Source organism: Mustela putorius, unplaced genomic scaffold (assembly GCF_011764305.1).
Source record: "Mustela putorius furo isolate JIRA1106 unplaced genomic scaffold, ASM1176430v1.1 tig00003899_pilon_pilon_pilon, whole genome shotgun sequence".
NCBI lineage: Eukaryota > Metazoa > Chordata > Mammalia > Carnivora > Mustelidae > Mustela > Mustela putorius.
This window is the reverse complement of record NW_025422048.1, coordinates 2,707,816-2,728,148: the sequence shown is the minus strand read 5'-3', so window position 1 is coordinate 2,728,148 and position 20,333 is coordinate 2,707,816. Positions and strand designations below refer to the sequence as shown.

Here is a 20,333-nt window from a genome sequence, read left to right as displayed (position 1 = left end):
CCTGACCAAAACTCTTCAAAGTGTAGGGATAGAGGGCACATACCTCAATATTATCAAAGCCATATATGAAAAACCCACCACAAATATAATTCTCAATGGGGAAAAACTGAAAGCTTTTCTCTAAGGTCAGGAACACAGCAGGGATGTCCATTATCACCACTGCTATTCAACATAGTACTAGAGGTCCTAGCCTCAGCAATCAGACAACAAAAGGAAATTAAAGGCATCCAAATTGGCAAAGAAGAAGTCAAACTATCACTTTTTGCAGAGGATATGATTTTATATGTGGAGAACCCAAAAGACTCCACTCCAAAACTGCTAGAACTTGTACAGGAATTCAGTAAAGTATCAGGATATAAAATCAATGCACAATAATCAGTTGCATTTCTCTACACCAACAGGACAGAAAAAAGAGAAATTAAGGAGTCAATCCCATTTACAATTGCACCCAAAATTATAAGATACCTAGGAATAAACCTAACCAAAGAGGCAAAGAATCTATACTCAGAAAACTATAAAGTAGTCATGAAAGAAATTGAGGAAGACACAAAGAAATGGGAAATGTTCCATGCGCCTGGATTGGAAAAACAAATATTGTGAAAATGTCTATGCTACCTAAAGAAATCTAAATATTTAATGCAATTCCGATCAAAATACCTACCATTTTTTTCAAAGAAATGAACAAATAACCCTAAAATTTATATGGAACCAGAAAAGACCTCAAATAGCCAAAGGAATATTGAAAAAGAAAGCCAAACTTGGTGGCATCACAATTACGGACTTCAAGCTCTATTACAAAGCTGTCATCATCAAGACAGCATGGTACTGGTAAAAAAAAAACAGACACATAGATCAATGGAACAAAATAGAGAGCCCAGAAATAGACCATCAACTCTATGGTCAACTAATCTTCGACAAAGCAGGAAAGAATGTCCCATGGAAAGAAGACAGCCTCTTCAATAAATGGTGTTGGGAAAATTGGACAGCCACATGCAGAATAATGAAATTGGACCATTCCCTTACACCACACATGAAAATAGACTCCAAATGGATGAAAGACCTCAATGTGAGACAGGAATCCATCAAAATCCTTGAGGCAAACACAGGCAGCAACCTCTTCGACCTCAGCCGCAGCAACATCTTCCTAGGAACATCGCCAAAGGCAAGGGAAGCAAGGGCAAAAATGAACTATTGGGATTTCATCAAGATCAAAAGCTTTTGCACAGCAAAGGAAACAGCTATCAAAACCAAAAGACAACTGACAGAATGAAAGAAGATACTTGCAAACAACATATCAGATAAAGGGCTAGTGTCCAAAATCTATAAAGAACTTAGCAAACTCAACACCCAAAGAACAAAGAATCCAATCAAGAAATGGGCAGAGGACATGAACAGATATTTTTGCAAAGAAGACATCCAGATGGCCAACAGACACATGAAAAAGTGCTCCACATCACTCTGCATCAGGGAAATACAGATCAAAACCACAATGAGATACCACCTCACACCAGTCAGAATGGCTAAAATTAATAAGTCAGGAAATGACAAATGCTGGTGAGGATGTGGAGAAAGGGGAACCCTCCTACACTGTTGGTGGGAATACAAGCTGGTGCAACCACTCTGGAAAACAGCTTGGAGGTTCCTCTAAATGTTGAAAATAGAACTACCCTATGACCCAGCAATTGCACTAGTGGGTATTTACCCTAAAGAAACAAACGTAGTGATCCAAAGGGGCACATGCACCCGCATGTTTTAGCAGCAATGTCTACAATAGCCTAACTATGGAAAGAATCTAGATGTCCCTCAACAGATGAATGGCGTAAGAACAAGTGGTATATATATATACAGTGGAATACTATGCAGCCATCAAAAGAAATGAAATCTTGCCATTTGCGACAACATTGATGGAGCTAGAGGGTATCATGCTCAGCGAAATAAGTCAATCAGAGAAATATGATCTCCCCGATATGAGAAAGTGGAGATGCACATGGGGGGTTAAGGGGATAGGAGAAGAATGAATGAAAGAAGATGGGATTGGGAGGGAGACAAACCACAAGTGACTCTTAATCTCAGAAAAGAAACTGAGGGTTGCTGGGGGGAGGGGGTTTGGGAGAGGGGGGGTGGTGTTATGGACATTGGGGAGGGTATGTGCTATGGTGAGTGCTGTGAAGTGTGTAAGCCTGGCGATTCACAGACCTGTACCCGTGGGGATAAAAATACATTATATGTTTATAAAAAAATAAAAAAATAAAAATTTAAAAAATTGTTAATGCCCAAGTAGTTAAGCTTTTAGGAAGCTATCTTAACACCTGCAAAAGCCGACAAATATTTGTTACACAAATGCTCCTATCAATGTCATTTACAACAACAGAATATTGAAATTATCTTAATATCCAAAATACAATATTTTGTAGTCACTAAAATATATTGCCTAAAGGATAATTATACATGTATATCCAAATATCATAAATATATTATCAAAAGGCTCAAAGTAAAAAAAAAAAGGTTTATCAGTTTTGTCAATCTTCTCAAAGTACCAACTTTTAGATTCTTTGATTCTTTTTAATGTTTTTCTATTCTCTATTTAACTTAATTTCACTACAATATTTATTATTTTCTTCTTCCTACTTGCTTTGGATTTAGATGGCTTTTTTTTCCTAGTTTCTTAAAGTAGGTCAGATTATCAGCTTTTTATCATTCTTTTTAATATATGTTTTATAGTTATAAATTTCCCTCTGAACAGTGCTTTAAGTTGATGCATTCTATAAATTTTAGTTTACTGTGCATCATTTTCACTCATTTCAAAGTATTTTCTAATTTCCCTTGTGATATCTTCTTTGACCCATTCTTTATTTTGGAGTGCACTGTTTATGTAGGAGTGCATGTTTCAACACATTTGTGAATTTCTCAATTTCCCTTGTTATTTATTTTTAATTTCATTCAACTAAACACATTTTGTTTTATTTTAATACTTTTAAAGTTACTGGGTCTTGTTTTATGGTCTTACATATGGTCTACTCAGAAAAATGTTCTGTGTGCTCTTGAAAATAATGTGTATTTTGATGTTCTTGGGTAGAGTGCAGTATGTTTGTTACATCTAGTTTGTTTAAATTTTGTTTAAGACTTTTATTACTATGTTAAGGTCCTGTCTAGTGAGCTATTGAAAGTGGAATAGTGAAATCTTTAGTTATTACTGTTAAGTTGTCTGTTTCTCCTTTAAATTTTTTCAGTTTTGCTTCATGTATTTTTGGGGTTCTATGGTTAGGTGCATATATCTTTATAATTATGATATCTTCCTGATGGATTAGTCCTTCTATTATTACAAAATCTTCAAGGCTTCTACAGAATCCAGACATAGAGGTTGGGAATAGGGGTCCCTGATTTCACCAAGAATAAACACTTCTCTTGAATAACACTCCTCGAATTGCCGTGAGCCTTTGGTGAGGGTTTGAAGAAAGTTTATTTAGAAAATTTTGAGAAGTTCTTCTTGGTTTTATGGAAGAGGTTTTCAGAAGTCCTTACTTTACCATTCCAGAATTGTTTCCTTGTTAGAGATTATTTTTCCTTATTTTATTTTGTTCATTATTTTACTTTAATTTCAGTATAGTTAACATAGAGTTTTACATTAGTCACATGGCAGGATACAAAATCAATTGCATTTCTATACAATAACAATGTGACTGAAGAAAGAGAAATTAAGGAATTAATCCCATTTACAATTGCACCAAAACCCACAAGAAACCTAGGAATAACCCTAACCAAAGAAGTGAATGATCTGTACTCAGAAAACTATAGAACACTTATGAAATAAAAATGAGGAAGACACAAAGAGATGGAAAAACATTCCAAGCACATGGGTTGGAAGAACAAATATTGTTAAAACTTCTATGCTACCTAGAACAATCCATACATTCAATTCAATCTCTGTCAATATACCATCATCACTTTTCACAGAGCTAGAACAAATATTCCCAAAATTTGTATGGAACCAGAAAAGATCCTGAATAGCCAAAGGAATGTTGAAAAAGAACACTAAAGCTGGTGGCATCACAATGCCAGACCTGATGCTCTATTACAAAGCTGTAATAATCAAGACAGTTTGTTACTGGCACAAAAACAGATACATAGATCAGTGGGATGGAATAGAGAACCCAGAAATTGACCCTCAACTCAACAGTCAACTAATATTTGACAAAACAGGGAAGAATATCCAATGGAAAAATGATAGTCTCTCCAATACATGGTGTTGGAAAAATTGGACCGTCAGATGTAGAAGAATGAAACTGCACCATATACTTACACCATATACAAAAATAGACTCAAAATGGATGAAAGACCTAAATATGAGGCAGGAATTCATTTAAATCCTAGAGAACACAGGCAGCAACCTCTATAACCTCAGCCATCACAACTTCCTGTTAGACTTGTCTCCAAAGACAAGGGAAACAAAGGCAAAAATGAACTATTGAGACTTCATGAAAATAAAAAGCTTTTGCACTGCAAAGGAAACAGTAAACAAAACCAAAAGACAAATGACAGAAAGGGAGAATATATTTGCAAACATCTTATCAGATAAAGGGCTACAATCCAAAATCTATGAAGAACTTACCAATCTCAGCACCCCAAAAACAATTAATCCCATCAAGAAATGAACAGAAGACATGAACAGATATTTCTTTGGCCATACAAATGGCCAACAGACATGAAAACACATTCCACATCACTTGGCATCAGAGAAATACAATTCAAAACCACATTGAAATATCACCTTACATCAGTCAGAATGGCTAAAATTAACAACTCATGAAATGAGAGATGTTGGTAAGGATGTGGAAAAAGGGAAGTCCTTTTACATTGTTGGTGGGAATGCAAATGGTGCAGCCACTCTGGAAAACAGTATGGAGGTTCCTCAAGAAGTTAAAAATAGTCTACCCTATGACCTAGCAATTGCTCTACTAGGTATTTATCCAAAAGACACAAACATAGTGATTCGGAGGGGCACATGCACATCAATGTTAATAGCAGTAATGTCCACAATGACCAAAATATGGAAAGAGCTCAGATGTCTGTCAACAGATAAATGGATAAAGAAGAAGTGGTACACACACACACACACACACACACACACACACACAATGGAATATTACTCAGCCATCAAAAGAATGGAATCTTGCCATTTACAATGATGTGAATGGAACTAGAGGTATTATGCTAAGCAGAATAAGTCAGTCAGAGAAAGAAAATTATCATATGATCACACTAATATGTGGAATTTAGGAAACAAAACAGAGGATCATAGGGGAAGACAGGAGAAAATAAAACAAGATGAAACCAGAGAGGGAGACAAACCATAAGAGATTCTTCTTTTTTTTTCTGAAGATTTTATTTATTTATTTAACAGATCATAAGTAGGCAGAGAGGCAAGCAGAGAGAGCGGGGGGAGGGGATCAGGCTCCCCGCCAAGCAGAGAGCCTGATGCGGGGCCCAATCCCAGAAGTCTGGGATCATAACCCGAGCTGAAGGCAGAGGCTTTAACCCACTGAGCCACCCAGGCATCCCCATAAGAGACTCTTAATTATAGGAAACAAACAGGGTTGCTGGAGGGGAGGGAGGTAGGGGAATGGGTAACTGGGTGATAGATATTAAGGAGGGCATGTGATGTAATGAACACTAAATATTTTTTAAGACTGATGAATCACTGACTTCTACCTGTGAATCCAATAATATATGTTAATTAATTGAATTTGAATTAAAAAATTGAAAAAATAAATCTATCCATTCAATTCTGAATTGTAGATATGTATTTGTCCATAAGTGATTTCTAATTTGTTCTTTATAGATTCCAATTTTCTGCTGAAATTCTTTTTTTAAATTTCTTTTATCTATTTTTTTCTTCTGTCTTTTTTCTTGAACATATTAACAACAGTTTTTAAAAGCCCTTGTCTACAAACTCTGATATCTGGGTCACCTGTTGACCTATTTCCATATTCCATTTCTTTTTGTTTTAAAATCTTGGTTTTAGGTTATATGGTCCTGTGTATTGTTATGCTTAATGATTTTTTTTTTATTGAATTGCAGACATTGTATAATAAACTTAGAACTTTTCAGATGATGTTGATTTCCACCAGAAAGACCTCTTTCTTTCCTTTGCTAAACAGATAATGTGGGAAAATTATTACCTTAATTCTTTCAAGGGACTGAGTTGAATTTTAGTTTTGGTTAAACTTGGTATGTCTCTGCTGCTCCCTTGTAACTAGGACATAGTTTCTCTAGGGATTTAAACTAAGAGCCTAGCATGCCTTCTTTTTTATAACATTGGGAGTCTGTAGGAAAGCCAGCTTTACTTTTCAGAAGTTTTTATATTGCTTTCTTAGCCTTATGATTTGTGCATATTTAAAATTTAGCAATTGAATTGAGACGGTTATTAGCCAAGAGTTTGAGACCTTCTAAATCTCTACTTTTATCACTTTAGCTCTCTGTGACCATGAAAACTATTGCTTCCCCCCCACCCCATCATCTGGCAATAGTCCTATGTTTAGGGCCAAACTTGAATTATAAGCTGAAATTCATGGCCAGAATTGTCAACTACCACAAAGAATGAAGAAGATGAAGTTCACAAATTCCTCTACAAGAAGTTCCACCCTTTCTCCAGAACTTTTGTCTTTCAATCCTCATTGCTTCTACAGTCCTAGGTTTTCTAATTGTTCATGAGACATGTTCACCCACAGTCTTTTTCATTATTTTTGCCAATATCACTGTAATTTGAGCTATTATAATTTCTCATCTGAACTATTGCAATATCATTTTAACTGGACTTCCTTCTTCTGTTCTTCCCATATTTATATTTTTTTAACAGAGTGTCCATAATGATTCTTTTAAGGCACTACAAAAAAGGACTAATATCCAAGATCTATAAAGAACTCCCCAAACTCAACACCCAAAAAACATATAGACATGTCAAAAAATGGGCAGAAGACATGAGCAGACACTTCTCCAATGAAGACATACAAATGGCTAGTAGACACATGAAAAAATGTTCATTACCATTAGCCATCAGGGAAATTAAAATCAAAACCACCTTGAGATACCACCTTATACCAGTTAGGATGGCAAAGATTAACATGGCAGGAAACAGCAAATATTGGAAAGGATGTGGAGAATAGGGAACCCTCTTACACTTTTGGTGGGAATGCAAGTTGGTGCAGCTGCTTTGGAAAACAGTACAGAGATTCCTCAAAAAATTAAAAATAGAGCTTCCCTATGACCCATCAATTGCACTACTGGGTATTTACCCCAAAGATACAGATGTAGTGAAAGGAAGGGCCATCTGTACCACAATGTTCATAGCAGCAATGGCCACAGTCACTAAACTGTGGAAAGAGCCAAGATGCCCTTTGAAAGATGAATGGATAAAGGAGGTACGGTCCATATATACAATAGAATATTACACCTCCATCAAAAAGGATGAATACCCAACTTTTATATCAACATGGACAGGACTGGAGGGAATTATGCTGAGTGGAATAAGTCAAACAGAGAAAGTCAAATATGGTTTCACTTACTTGTAGAACATAAGGAACAACATGGTGGACATTAGGAGAAGGAAAGGAAAAGTGAATTGGGGCAAATCAGAGGGAGAGATGAACCATGAGAGACAGTGGACTCTGTAAAACAAACTGAGGGTTTTAGAGGGGATGAGTGTAGGGTCATGGCTGAGCCTGGTGGTGGGTATTAAGGAGGGCACATATTGCAAGGAACTCTGGGTGTTGTATATAAGCAATGAATCTTGGAACACTGCATCAAAAGCTAATGATAGGGCAGTTCTATTTTCAACATTTTGAGGAACCTCCATGCTGCTTTCCAGAGTGGCTGCACCAGCTTGCATTCCCACCAAAAGTGCAGGAGGGTTCCCCTTTCTCCACATCCTCGCCAGCATCTGTCATTTCCTGACTTGTTGATTTTAGCCATTCTGACTGGTGTGAGGTGATATCTCATTGTGGTTTTGATTTGTATTTCCCTGATGCCGAGTGATATGGAGCACTTTTTCATGTGTCTGTTGGCCATCTGGATGTCTTCTTTGCAGAAATGTCTGTTCATGTCCTCTGCCCATTGACCCAGCAATTGCACTACTGGGTATTTACCCTAAAGATACAAATGTAGTGATCCAAAGGGGCACATGCGCCCGAATGTTTATAGCAGCAATGTCCACAATAGCCAAACTATGGAAAGAACCTAGATGTCCATCAACAGATGAATGGATCAAGAAGATGTGGTATAGATACACAATGGAATAGTATGCAGCCATCAAAAGATATGAAATCTTGCCATTTGTGGCAACGTGGATGGAACTAGAGTGCATCATGCTTAGTGAAATAAGTCAAGCAGAGAAAGACAACTATCATATGATCTCCCTGATATGAGGAAGTGGTGATGCAACATGGGGGCTTAAGTGGGTAGGAGAAGAATCAATGAAACAAGATGGGATTGGGAGGGAGACAAACCATAAGGGACTCTTAATCTTACAAAACAAACTGAGGGTTGCTGGGGGGAGGGGGGTTGGGAGAAGGGGAGGTGGGGTTATGGACATTGGGGAGGGTATGTGCTTTGGTGAGTGCTGTGAAGTGTGTAAACCTGGTGATTCACAGACCTGTACCCCTGGGGATAAAAATATATGTTTACAAAGAATAAAAAATTTAAAAATAATTAAAAAATAAAAAATTAAAAAGAAAATTTCTATCATCTTTGGAAAAAAATAAAAACTAATGATATATTCTATGGTGACTAACATAACACACAAAAAAGTGCATTCTAAACAGAAAAAAAAGAAAGAAAAACCTAAGTCAGATAATGTAATCATTTCGTTCCAAATTTCAAACCACTCCTCACTTTTTCCTTACTTCTTTCCTAGTGCTTTCCCCTTTACTCTATCCACCCATACTGGATACTTTGATATCCCCTGGAGAAGCCAGACACTTTTCTGACTTAGCTTCTTATCCCTGGATATTCCCTCTACCTGGATCACAGTTTCCTCTAATATCTGCATTGTTAATACTTTTACTACCTTAAAATTTCTGCTCAATTGTCACTTTTTTAAGAGACCGATGGTGATTACCCAATTTTAAAATTTCAGTGGCAACACCTATCTTCCACTAAGACAAGACTGATTCCCCTTATTCTGTAGTAATTTTATGTTTTCTTACAGTGATTTTCACTTTATACCATACTTTATATGTTACTTTTTAATCTGTTGTTTATCTTTCATCATCACTCTCTCCTCTATAATATAAGTTCCACCAAGACGGGGTCTTTGTTTTATTCATGGATGTACTCCAAATTCCTACAATAGAGCCTGGCACATAAGAGAAAATTCATAAATATTTAACAATGATTGAAAAAATATGTCACATGTAACTATTTGTATATTTTCAAATGTACTTTCTACTTCAGAATATAGAACTAAATTTAATTTAGACACAATCAACACAGACCTTGGTATATTGTTCAGATGATTCCCTATATGAAACTTACTCTAAAATTTTTAGAGCTAGAAACTCACTCAAATTCTATTCAATTTTGATTTTTCTAATTTATTTGAAAATGGACTATATATCTACTCATTTATCTTTGAGATTTACAGTTATTGGTAAAGGCAATACTCTGTAAAAATGAGAAAATCTCCAGAGTCTCTTTCTATTTACCATTTACTGTAGAGAATTAGATAGAATGATGAGATACAAATAGAATAGGCATTTCAAAAATAAAAGCACCTTCCCTTTTGGGATCTTGTCTTTAGGAAGCTGCTACTGTACTCTAGATTAACTTTGTCTTTTTATTCATTCGTCCATTCGCAAGTTTTTATTTAAATTCCAGTTTGTTAACATACAGTGTAACATTAATTTCAGATGTTACAATACAGTGATTCATCACATATATACAATATACAATGCCCAGTGTTCATCACAGTGTATTAGCTCTGTCTTACTAGATATTCTGGACAATTTAGGAAATAGAAGTTATTATTTTAATCTAATGACAGAAATGAGTCTGAAAAGGTGAGATAATGTTTGTTTTCTACAAAGAAAAGTATTAAAAGCTAAGTCTCCTCTCCTGATCAACCCCAGTTCCCTTCCCCACTCCCACACCATCCTGAATTCAAGGCTTCAGCTTTAGAAACTACTAGGGGATAGAACAGGAAATATACTATTTCTTTCAGAAGAAGATCAGGTAAATAGAAAGTGAGAAAATACATACAGCTTCCAAACTTCAGTGGGCAGGCATGCACATCCATAGGAAAATCTTCCAAATGCATGGGGCACTCAGCATGAATTGTTAACCTAAAAGAAAGGAGAACAGAAAATGACATTAAGCTAAAATGAATGGTGGTAAACACACAGCTGAATGTCCATTCGCCAGCAATGGGGTGCTCCTAAGAATAGTGGGATTTCATTTATATTGAGATTGAAGTCTTTATGAACACAAAGGATGAATTAAATGAACTAGAAAGCCTCTCAAAGCAGCATTCAGATTTTTAGATCAGATTTGAATTCCACCTTACCACCTTTAGAAAAACAAATATAATTATCTGCCTTACCTGAGCTCCCTCACCCAGTCCTCCTTGAAGAAATCTGAAAACACCAGGTCCTGACTCACTCACTCCTTAATCATTTATTAAATAATTTTCAGCAGGCGATCAAGTGAGTTAACCAATTGAAAGACTGCACTGGGAAGGAGAGATGAATATCTTCACCTTGATAATGAACTGGTATGAAAGATGACTCTGCTGCTCACAGCAACTGCTATAGTTTTGTTGAAAGAGATGACTTTTGGGGAACACATATTCACACTTGTTCACACATGCATGTGCACATGCACACATGCATGCACACATGCACGTGCACATGGACACACACACACACAACTGGCCAGGAAAAAAAATGCAAAGGTTATGGAGGACATAAAAAACCTCAGAAGTTAAGTCTAAAGAGCTCATGTTTTCTTTATAGGAATACCATGTAGGAGAGACTGCATGGATTCTTCAATGAAAATTTGGATGGGGTATGATTTACCATGCCCACATATTCATTTTCCTGCCTTAGTCTGCTTAAATAATCTATTCTAAGATTTTCCCTCTGATTTCTTTAAAGAATTTTTAGCCTCAACTTACCTTGGCCTAGATAGTTGCCTCTGTGTAGAAATAGGACCTATTCAACAGAAATTCAGAGTTCTTTGGAGCCAAGCTCTGATGGGTTATTTCTAGCTAATCAGTATATCTCTTGGTTATACTAGATTCCACCTATGTCATCCTCTTCAAGTTCTAGGGGACTAACTGGCCAGCATCTCCAATCCTAGTTAATTGTTAAACCTGATTCATCATATTATAATTCATATAACACTTCACAAATGATCAGAGGAGCAATACTAGATATTGTACAAAGCAGGCTGATTAAAACAAACATGCTCAAGTGTGTATTAGCAAAAACTCCAGACTAAATGGCAGAAACCAAGCGTATGCTCTTCAACAAATACTTATTCATCTCTTATTTTTACTTCTCCCATATAAACAGTAAAAGGAACTAGAGAGCAAGTGTCCTTGCAGATCTAATTAATCCTTTCAATATTTATAAAATGTTCCATGTGTCTTGGACAAAAGCTTAATTTTCAAGTCAGCCTGCAATATCTCAACAATCCACTTTTATTCTTAAGGTATAAAGGGGGTTCCTTAATTCAAAGAATTTGACACACAAATAATGTATTTCATTGAGAAACCTGTTCCTAGTGTTGGATAGTTAAAAGATTCCATGAGGCTTTAATAAATAAAGTTGTGTTCCTTCTTTCCACTTACATTAGTACTTCCAAGATACTGCCTTTTATGAGTAATGCCAAGGGGAAATTACTTTATGTCTACCCAGCAATCCTGGGGACATGGCAAATAAGACCACAACAAATAGATTATCAAAGCAAGATGCACAGGGCACTGATTTCTGATTAAGAGCAGAACTGATTTATATAACATTTGTATCTTCCTTCGCATATACATCTTTCCCATCATACCTAGGCACAGAGCAGAGAGGAGAAGGCAGATAATGAAGGCAGGGAACTTCACAAGCCAGATTATGCTGTGCTCTTTTCATTAGTTCTGAAACACATCCTAATGCTCTCTGACCTCCCATGTCATACTGTCTTCCCTTCTTCCTTTCTTCTTTCTCTTTAACTTGTTACAACTTCCAAAACCCCCTTCAAGTTTTTCTACAGTAGAAAGCAGCGTGACTATTCTCAGGCTAATATCCTCATCACTACAGTCTATATCATAAACATATCTGTCCCCTCCAAAACCTTCCTTCCACCCTCATTATTATTACTGTTTTTATTGTTTTGTGTGACAAGAGCACTTAACATAAGATGTGTCCACTTAGCAATTTTTTTTTTCTTTTCGGCATAACAGTATTCATTGTTTTTGCACCACACCCAGTGCCCCATGCAATCTGTGCCCTCTGTAATACCCACCACCTGGTTCCCCCAATCTCCCACCCTCTGCCCCTTCAAAACCCTCAGATTGTTTTTCAGAGTCCGTAATCTCTCATGGTTCACCTCCCCTTCCAATTTCCCCCAACTCCCTTCTCCTCTCCATCTCCCCATGTCCTCCATGCTATTTGTTATGTTCCACAAATAAGTGAAACCATATGATAACTGACTCTCTCTGCTTGACTTATTTCACTCAGCATAATCTCTTCCAGTCCCATCCATGTTGCTACAAAAGTTGGGTATTCATCCTTTCTGATGGAGGCATAATACTCCATAGTGTATCTGGACCACATCTTCCTTATCCATTTGTCCGTTGAAGGGCATCTTGGTTCTTTCCACAGTTTGGCGACCATGGCCATTGCTGCTGTAAACATTGGGGTACAGATGGCCCTTCTTTTCACTACATCTGTATCTTTGGGGTCAATACCCAGTAGTGCAATAGCAGGGTCATAGGGAAGCTCTATTTTTAATTTCTTGAGGAATTTCCACACTCTTCTCCAAAGTGGCCTCACCAACTTGCATTCCCACCAACAGTGTAAGAGGGTTCCCCTTTCTCCACGTCCTTTCCAACACATGTTGTTTCCTGTCTTGCTAATATTGGCCATTATAACTGGTTTAAGGTGGTATCTCAATGTGGTTTTAATTTGAATCTCCCTGATGGCTAGTGATGATGAACATTTTTTCATGAGTCTGATAGCCATTTGTATGTCTTCATTGGAGAAGTGTCTGTTCATATCTTCTTTTTTTTTAAGATTTTATTTATTTATTTGACAGAGAGAGAGAGAGAAATCACAAGTAGGCAGAGAGGCAGGCAGAGAGAGGAGGAAGCAGGCTCACTTCTGAGCAGAGAGCCAGATGTGGGGCTCAATCCCAGGACCTGAGCCGAAGGCAGAGGCTTAACCCACTGAACCACCCAGGCGCCCCCTGTTCATATCTTCTGCCCATTTTTTGATATGATTGTCTGTTTTGTGTGTGTTGAGTTTGAGGCATTCTTTATAGATCCTGGATATCAACCTTTTGTCTGTACTGTCATTTTCAAATATCTTCTCCCATTCCATGGGTTCCCTCTTTGTTCTGTTGACTGTTTCCTTTGCTGTGCAGAAGCTTTTAGCAAATTTTTAAGTATACCATAGAATATTTTTAACTCAGAAATGGATCTGAGTAGACATTACTCCAAAGAAGACATACAAATGGACACAGGTACATGAAAAGATGCTCAGTATCACTAATCACCAGGGAAATGCAAGTGAAAACGACAATGAGTTATTACCTCATACCTGTTAGATAGGCTATTATGAAAAAGACAAAGATAACAAGTATTGATGAGGATGTGTATAAAAAGCAATCCTGTGCACTATTGGTAGGAATGTAAATTGGTGCAGTAACTCTGGAAAACAGTATGCAGTTTCTTCAAATAATTAAAAATAGAACTACCATAGGATCCAGCAATCCTATTTTCGGGAATATATGTCCAAAGTTACTGAAGTCAGGATTTCAAAGAGATATCTGCATTACCATATGCATTGTAGTATTATCCACAATAGCCAAGACATGGAAGAAATATAAGTATCCATCAATAGGTGTATAAGAAAATGTATATACATATAATGGAATATTATTTAGCCTTAACAAAAGAAAGAAATCCTGCCATTTTAAACCACATTGATGAACCTAGAGGACATTGTGCTAAGTGAAATAAACAAGACAGAGAAAGATGAATACTATATGATCTCCCTTATATGTGGGATAGTCAAACTCGTGGAAGCAGAGAGTGGAATGGTGGTTACCAGGGGCTGGTGGGGAGGGAATAGGAAGATATTAGTGAAAGGGTGCTAGGTTTCAATTTTACAAGATGAATAAGTCCTAGAGATCTACTATACAGCAAATAGTTTTTAGTGGGCTTTTCAAGAAAGGTCAGGGCCCCTCAAAATGTGGCATTCAGGTCATAAGGACTCAGTTCCACTTCATGGTTTGGCCTACTTTGATTCTTATGCAACAGTGAGACAGGAAGTAAGAGACAATCCAGGAAATTCCTTTCTTTGGGGGTAAAAGATACAGATAGAAGGGAAACTTCATTAGCCCTGCATATATGCATACAAGTGTACACACACCCCCTCCCCTCCATTACTGCTCTTATTTCACTGTGCTTTGCTGCATCCTGGCTCCCTTATCACCTTACCATTTTCTGTTCAAAACTGGTTTCTATTTCACCACCATAAAAAGTTAGTTTTATTACTACTATGACACCCTAACTAGTCTCTGCTATCACCCTTTCCTCTTACAGTATATTCTCTACACAATAGTCTTCTAATGCTTCCTCATCTATTTTTTTTTTTTTTTTCTTTTAAATTTTTTATTTTTTATAAACATATATTTTTATCCCCAGGGGTACAGGTCTGTGAATCACCAGGTTTACACACTTCACAGCACTCACCAAAGCACATACCCTCCCCAATGTCCATAATCCCACCCCCTTCTCCCAAACCCCCTCCCCCCAGCAACCCTCAGTTTGTTTTGTGAGATTAAGAGTCACTTATGGTTTGTCTCCCTCCCAATCCCATTTTCTTTCATTAATTCTTCTCGTACCCACTTAAGCCCCATGTTGCATCACCACTTCCTCATATCAGGGAGATCATATGATAGTTGTCTTTCTCTGCTTGACTTATTTCACTAAGCATGATATGCTCTAGTTCCATCTATGTTGTCGCAAATGGCAAGATTTCATTTCTTTTGATGGCTGCATAGTATTCCATTGTGTATATATACCACATCTTCTCATCTATTTTTTAAAGATTTTATTTATTTGACAGAGAAAGAGAGAGAGAGAGAGAGCACACAAACAGGTGGAGCAGCAGGCAAAAGGAGGAGAAGCAGGCTTCCCGCCGAGCAGGGAGCCCAATGTAGGGCTCAATCCCAGGACCCTGGGATCATGACCTGAGCCAAAGGCAGAGGCTTAACCCACTGAGCCACCCAGGTGCCCCTAACGCTTCTTCATCTTAAACAGACTAAAAGCCAAAGTCCTTGCCATGGCTAATGGGGTCTTATATGACCTTGTCTTCTGTTCCTATACAGCTTATCTCCTACAAAGTCCTCTCTTGCTCATTTTGTTCCAGCCACACTGGCGGCTTTGTTGCTCTTTCAACATGTCAGGTTCTTACAGCATGGTCTTTGCACTTGTTATAACTTCATATTTTTTTTCAAATCTTTGCTTAATTATTGTTTTCTAAATGAGGCCCACCCCGACCTCTACTCAGTTTACTATCTACATTAGGTTAGTAAACCTTACCATGCTCTTTCTTTTCCCATAGCACTTAACATTTTATATGGTATAACACCTATTTTTTTCTATTTATCATTTTTTCTCCTTACTATAAGGTTATAGATTTTTGCCTTGTTTTTTCTTTGATGGGTGCTAGGAACCTAGCATGTTACCTGGGACACTGTAGATGTTCAACACATATCCACTGAATGAATGAATTAAAGAATGAGTTTTCTTTCCTAAAAGCAGAGAAGAGGGATAGGCTGGGCAAACAGGGTTTAGGTATTTTTAGGGTTCCAGGCAAAAAGCATCTTAATATGGTTCCTTAATAGTATAATATCTCAACTTATTCTTTTCTGTGGGCATATAGCCTCTTTCCTGGAATTTCAGAGCAGAAAGAGCTTTATCAAAATATTTATCAAAAATATCTGGTTTTATCTCCTCAGATGTTTTACATATAATGAAACAGAAGGGAAGGAAATTAAACTAAAAAGGAAATTAAACTACAAGTTTCCTGAGTCTTTGGTGTAGTCTTCAAATACTTTCTGATCACTGACTATGTGCCAGTAAATATTCTAAGCAATGTAAGTGTATTAGTAAACATGTCAAGAGTGCTGCCCTCTTAAAACTTACATTTGAATGAAGGGAAGACAAAAAAATAAAAAGATAAATAGATTGACCAATCTATCAATCATATAATATAGTAAAAGGTAATATGCTTTAGGAAGAAAAATAATATGTGAATAGAAACTATTAGAGAGGGATTGCAATTTTTAGTAGGATGTTGAGGGAATACCTCACTGAGTAGGTGACATTTAAGCAGTAACTTGAAGGAAATGAGAGTGAGCCTTGTAGACACTTGGAAGAACATTCAAAATAGAGGGAGTAACAAATGCAAAGGCCTTGAGATAGAAGTTAGTCCAGTGTATTCAAGGAAAAGCAACTAGGCCACTGTGGCCATAGTGGAGAGATAAAGAGGAAAGATTAATAGTAGATGAATTTAAAAAGGAAACTATGGGGAATATACTAGATAGTACAAGGGCCTCCTAGGATATTTAGGTGGTTTTTTTTTTTTTTGAGATTTTATTTATTTATTTGAAACACACAGTGAGAAAGGGAACACATGAAGAGGGAGTGGGAGAGAGGCTCCAGTGGAAGCAGGCTTTCCACTGAATAGGAAGCCTGATGTGGGGCTTGATCCCAGGAACCTGGGACCATGACATGAGCCAAAGGCAGATGCCGAATGACTGAGCCACTCAGGTGCTCTGGATATTTTGGGTTTTACCTTAAATGAAATGTGGAGGTATTGCATAATTTTCAGTAGAATGGTGATTTGATCTAACATTTTAGGATTATTCTGGTAGCTGTGTGAAGAATAACTTGAAGGACAACAGCAGGGAGGTGAAATTCAGCACTCATTCATGATCCAAAATTCTCAAAAAACTAGAAATAGAAGGGAACTTTTTCAACTGATAATGAACATTTGTGAAAAATCTCCATCTGGAACCATACTTTATGATAACAGACCATTTCCTCCTAAGATCATGAACAAAATAAGGATGTCTATTCTCTCTTATTAAGCATTTTCCTGGAGATTTTTAATCAGTCTAAGAAAGAAAGTAATGGAAGTCACTGCTAATCGGTATGCAATTTCTTTTTTAGAGCAACTAAAGTATTCTGAAATTATGTATTGGTGATACCTACATAACCCTGTAAATATACCAGAAAACATTTACTTTTACATTTAAAAAAGGTGAATTATAGGACAGGTGGATCATTTCAGTAAAGCTGCTTAAAAATTTAGGCAAGCTATGGGGTGCCTAGGTGGCTCAATTGGTTAAGCATCTGCCTTTGGCTCAGGAAATAATCTCAGGGTTCCAGGATTGAGCCCCATACCGAGCCCCATATGGAGCCCTGAGTCTGCTCCTCCCCATTGCTCATACGTGTGTTCACACTCTCTCTTTCTCTCTCTCTCTTAAATAAATAAGATATTTTAAAAAAATTAGGCAAACTAAAGAAGTTAAAGAAATGAAAAATGGAAAGTAAAAAACAAAATTTTCTTTAATTGCAAATAACAAGTTTCAGATATTCCATGTTTATAGAAGTCCTGACATATATTAAGATTCTCTCCCAATTGATCACTGGATTCAAGACATTTCTTATCAAAATCTCAGAAGCTTTTCTTTTTATAAAAATAGCAAGCTGATCCTTAAAGTTATATAGGAATGCAAAGGATCTAGAATAGGCAATCCATATTTAAAAAGAAAAACAAAACTTCCCAATTTCAAAACATACTAACAAACTACAGTAATCAATATGGCATGGGTTTGGTCTAAAAACAGGCAATATAGATCAAAGGAAAAGAATAGCAAGTCCAGAGATAACTTCCACATATATAGTCAATTGACTTTGACCAAGGTTCAAAGCAATTCAGGACAAAAAAAAATAGCATTTTCAATAAATGGTGCTGGGAGAATATCCACATGCAAAAAAATGAACATTTTTAACTTACCTCATATCATAAACAAAAATCAACTCCAGTGGAACATACGTCAAAATGTAAGAGATAAAATTTCTAAAAAATTATAGGAGAAAATCTTTGTAACCTGGAGTCAAGCAAAGATTTCTTAGACCACCAGAAGTATGAGCTATAAAAAAATAAAAAATGTAATAAAATGGATCTCACCAAAATGTAAACATTTTGCTCTTCAAAAGACATCATAAGAAAATAAAAAGACAGCCATGAAATGAGTATATTTGTGAATCATATGTTGATAAATAATCTATATTAAGAACATATAAATAATTCTTACAACTCCATATCTTTTCCAACATTTGTTGTTTCTTTCATTGTTAATTTTTACTATTCTAATTGGTGTAAGAGGATATCTCAATGTGGTCTTGATTTGAATTTCCCAGATGGCTAATGATGATGAACACTTTTACATGAGTCTGCTAGCCATTTGTATGTCTTGCTCATAGCAGCAATGTCCACAATAGGTAAACTGTGGAAAGGGTTGAGATGCTCTTCAACAGATGGATAAGGAAGATGTGGTCCTTATATACAATGGAATATCACTCAGCCATCAAAAAGGATGAATACCAAACTTTTGCATCAACATGGACAGGACTGGACGAGATTATGCTAAGTGTAATAAGTCAAGCAGAGAAAGTCTGTTATCATATGGTTTCACTTACTTGTGGAACCTAAGGAATAACATGGAGGACATTAGGAGAAGGAAAGGAAAAGTGTGTGGGTGTGGAGGGGGGAATCAGAAGGGATGGTGAACCATGAGAGACTGTGGACTCTGAGAAACAAACTGAGGGTTTTGGAGGGGTGTGGGGAGATGGGTGAGCTTGGTTGTAGGTATTAGGGAGGTCACGTATTACATGGAGCACTGGGTTTTATAAGTAAACAATGAATCTTGGAACACTACATCAAAAACTAATGATGTACTGTATGGTGACTAGCATGATCCAATAAAAATAAATAATTCTTACAACTCAAAAATGAGAAGAAAAACAGCTCAATTTGAAAATGAGCAAGATACTTAAATACACATTTAATAAAAATACACATATACATTAAAAATTATGTAATACAACCACATCTAATAAAAAATCCTCTGTCAACTAATAAGGACATAAAAAGATAGTCAACATCATCAGTCATTAGGGAAGTGTAAATTAAAATCACAGTAAGATACTGCTACATGTGTAATAGCATGGGTAAAATTTAAAAAGACTGACAATATCAAGTGTTTGCAAGAATCTGCAGAAAATGGAACCTCATAAATCACTGATGGAAATGTATAATGCTAAAGCACACTTTGGAAAACATTTCATCAGTTTCTTAAAAAGTTAAACATAAATTTCCTATAAAATCCTGTGGCTCCACTCTAATTCTCTTATTTAAGAGAAATGAAAACAGATGTCCACAGAAAGACCTTGACATAGCAGAATTATTTATAATAGCCAAAAGATGGAAATGACCTAAATGTCCATCAAATAATGATTGAAGAAAATGTGGTATATTCACACAATAGGATATTAGTCATCAATGAAAAAGATTAAGGACAACAACATGGGTGCAGTTGGGTGGTTCAGTCAGTTGAGCAACTGACTCTCACTTTTGGTTTAGATCATGATCTCAGGGTCAAGATAGAGCCCAGAGTCAGAGTCTTCACTGAGTGAGAACCTGCTTAAAATCCTCTCTCTCTCTCTCTCTCTCTGCCCCTCCCACTGCTCACACACTCTCACTCTCTAAACAAATTAAATAAATACAGACAACAACAGGGAGGAATCTCAAGTGCATTGTGCTAAGTGAAAGTAGCCAGACACGAAAGGTCACATACTATATATTTCTGTTCACACTAAGTGTCCAGGAAAGGCAAATCTATAGAGACAGGAAGTAAATTAGTGGTTGCCTGAGGCTGTGGTTGAGAATGGATGGTGACTGCAAATATTTGGAAAAAAATTTTTAGAGGTGATAGAAATATTCCAAATCTAGATTGTGGTTATAGTTGAACAACTCTAAATTTACTAAAAAATC

The 20,333-nt window shown here is 36.6% G+C and overlaps 1 protein-coding gene across 2 annotated transcripts in view; it reads right to left on the bottom strand.

Annotated features, from left to right (window-relative positions):
- The window catches only part of GABRA3 (gamma-aminobutyric acid type A receptor subunit alpha3), a 393,257-nt gene that overhangs the window by 78,417 nt on the left and 294,507 nt on the right, over nt 1–20,333 (bottom strand). For both annotated transcript variants that reach the window (XM_004776653.2, XM_013047929.2), the window contains exon 6: nt 10,252–10,334. In XM_004776653.2, the coding sequence (XP_004776710.1) occupies nt 10,252–10,334 (83 nt within the window). The remainder of the gene's footprint in view (nt 1–10,251; nt 10,335–20,333) is intronic.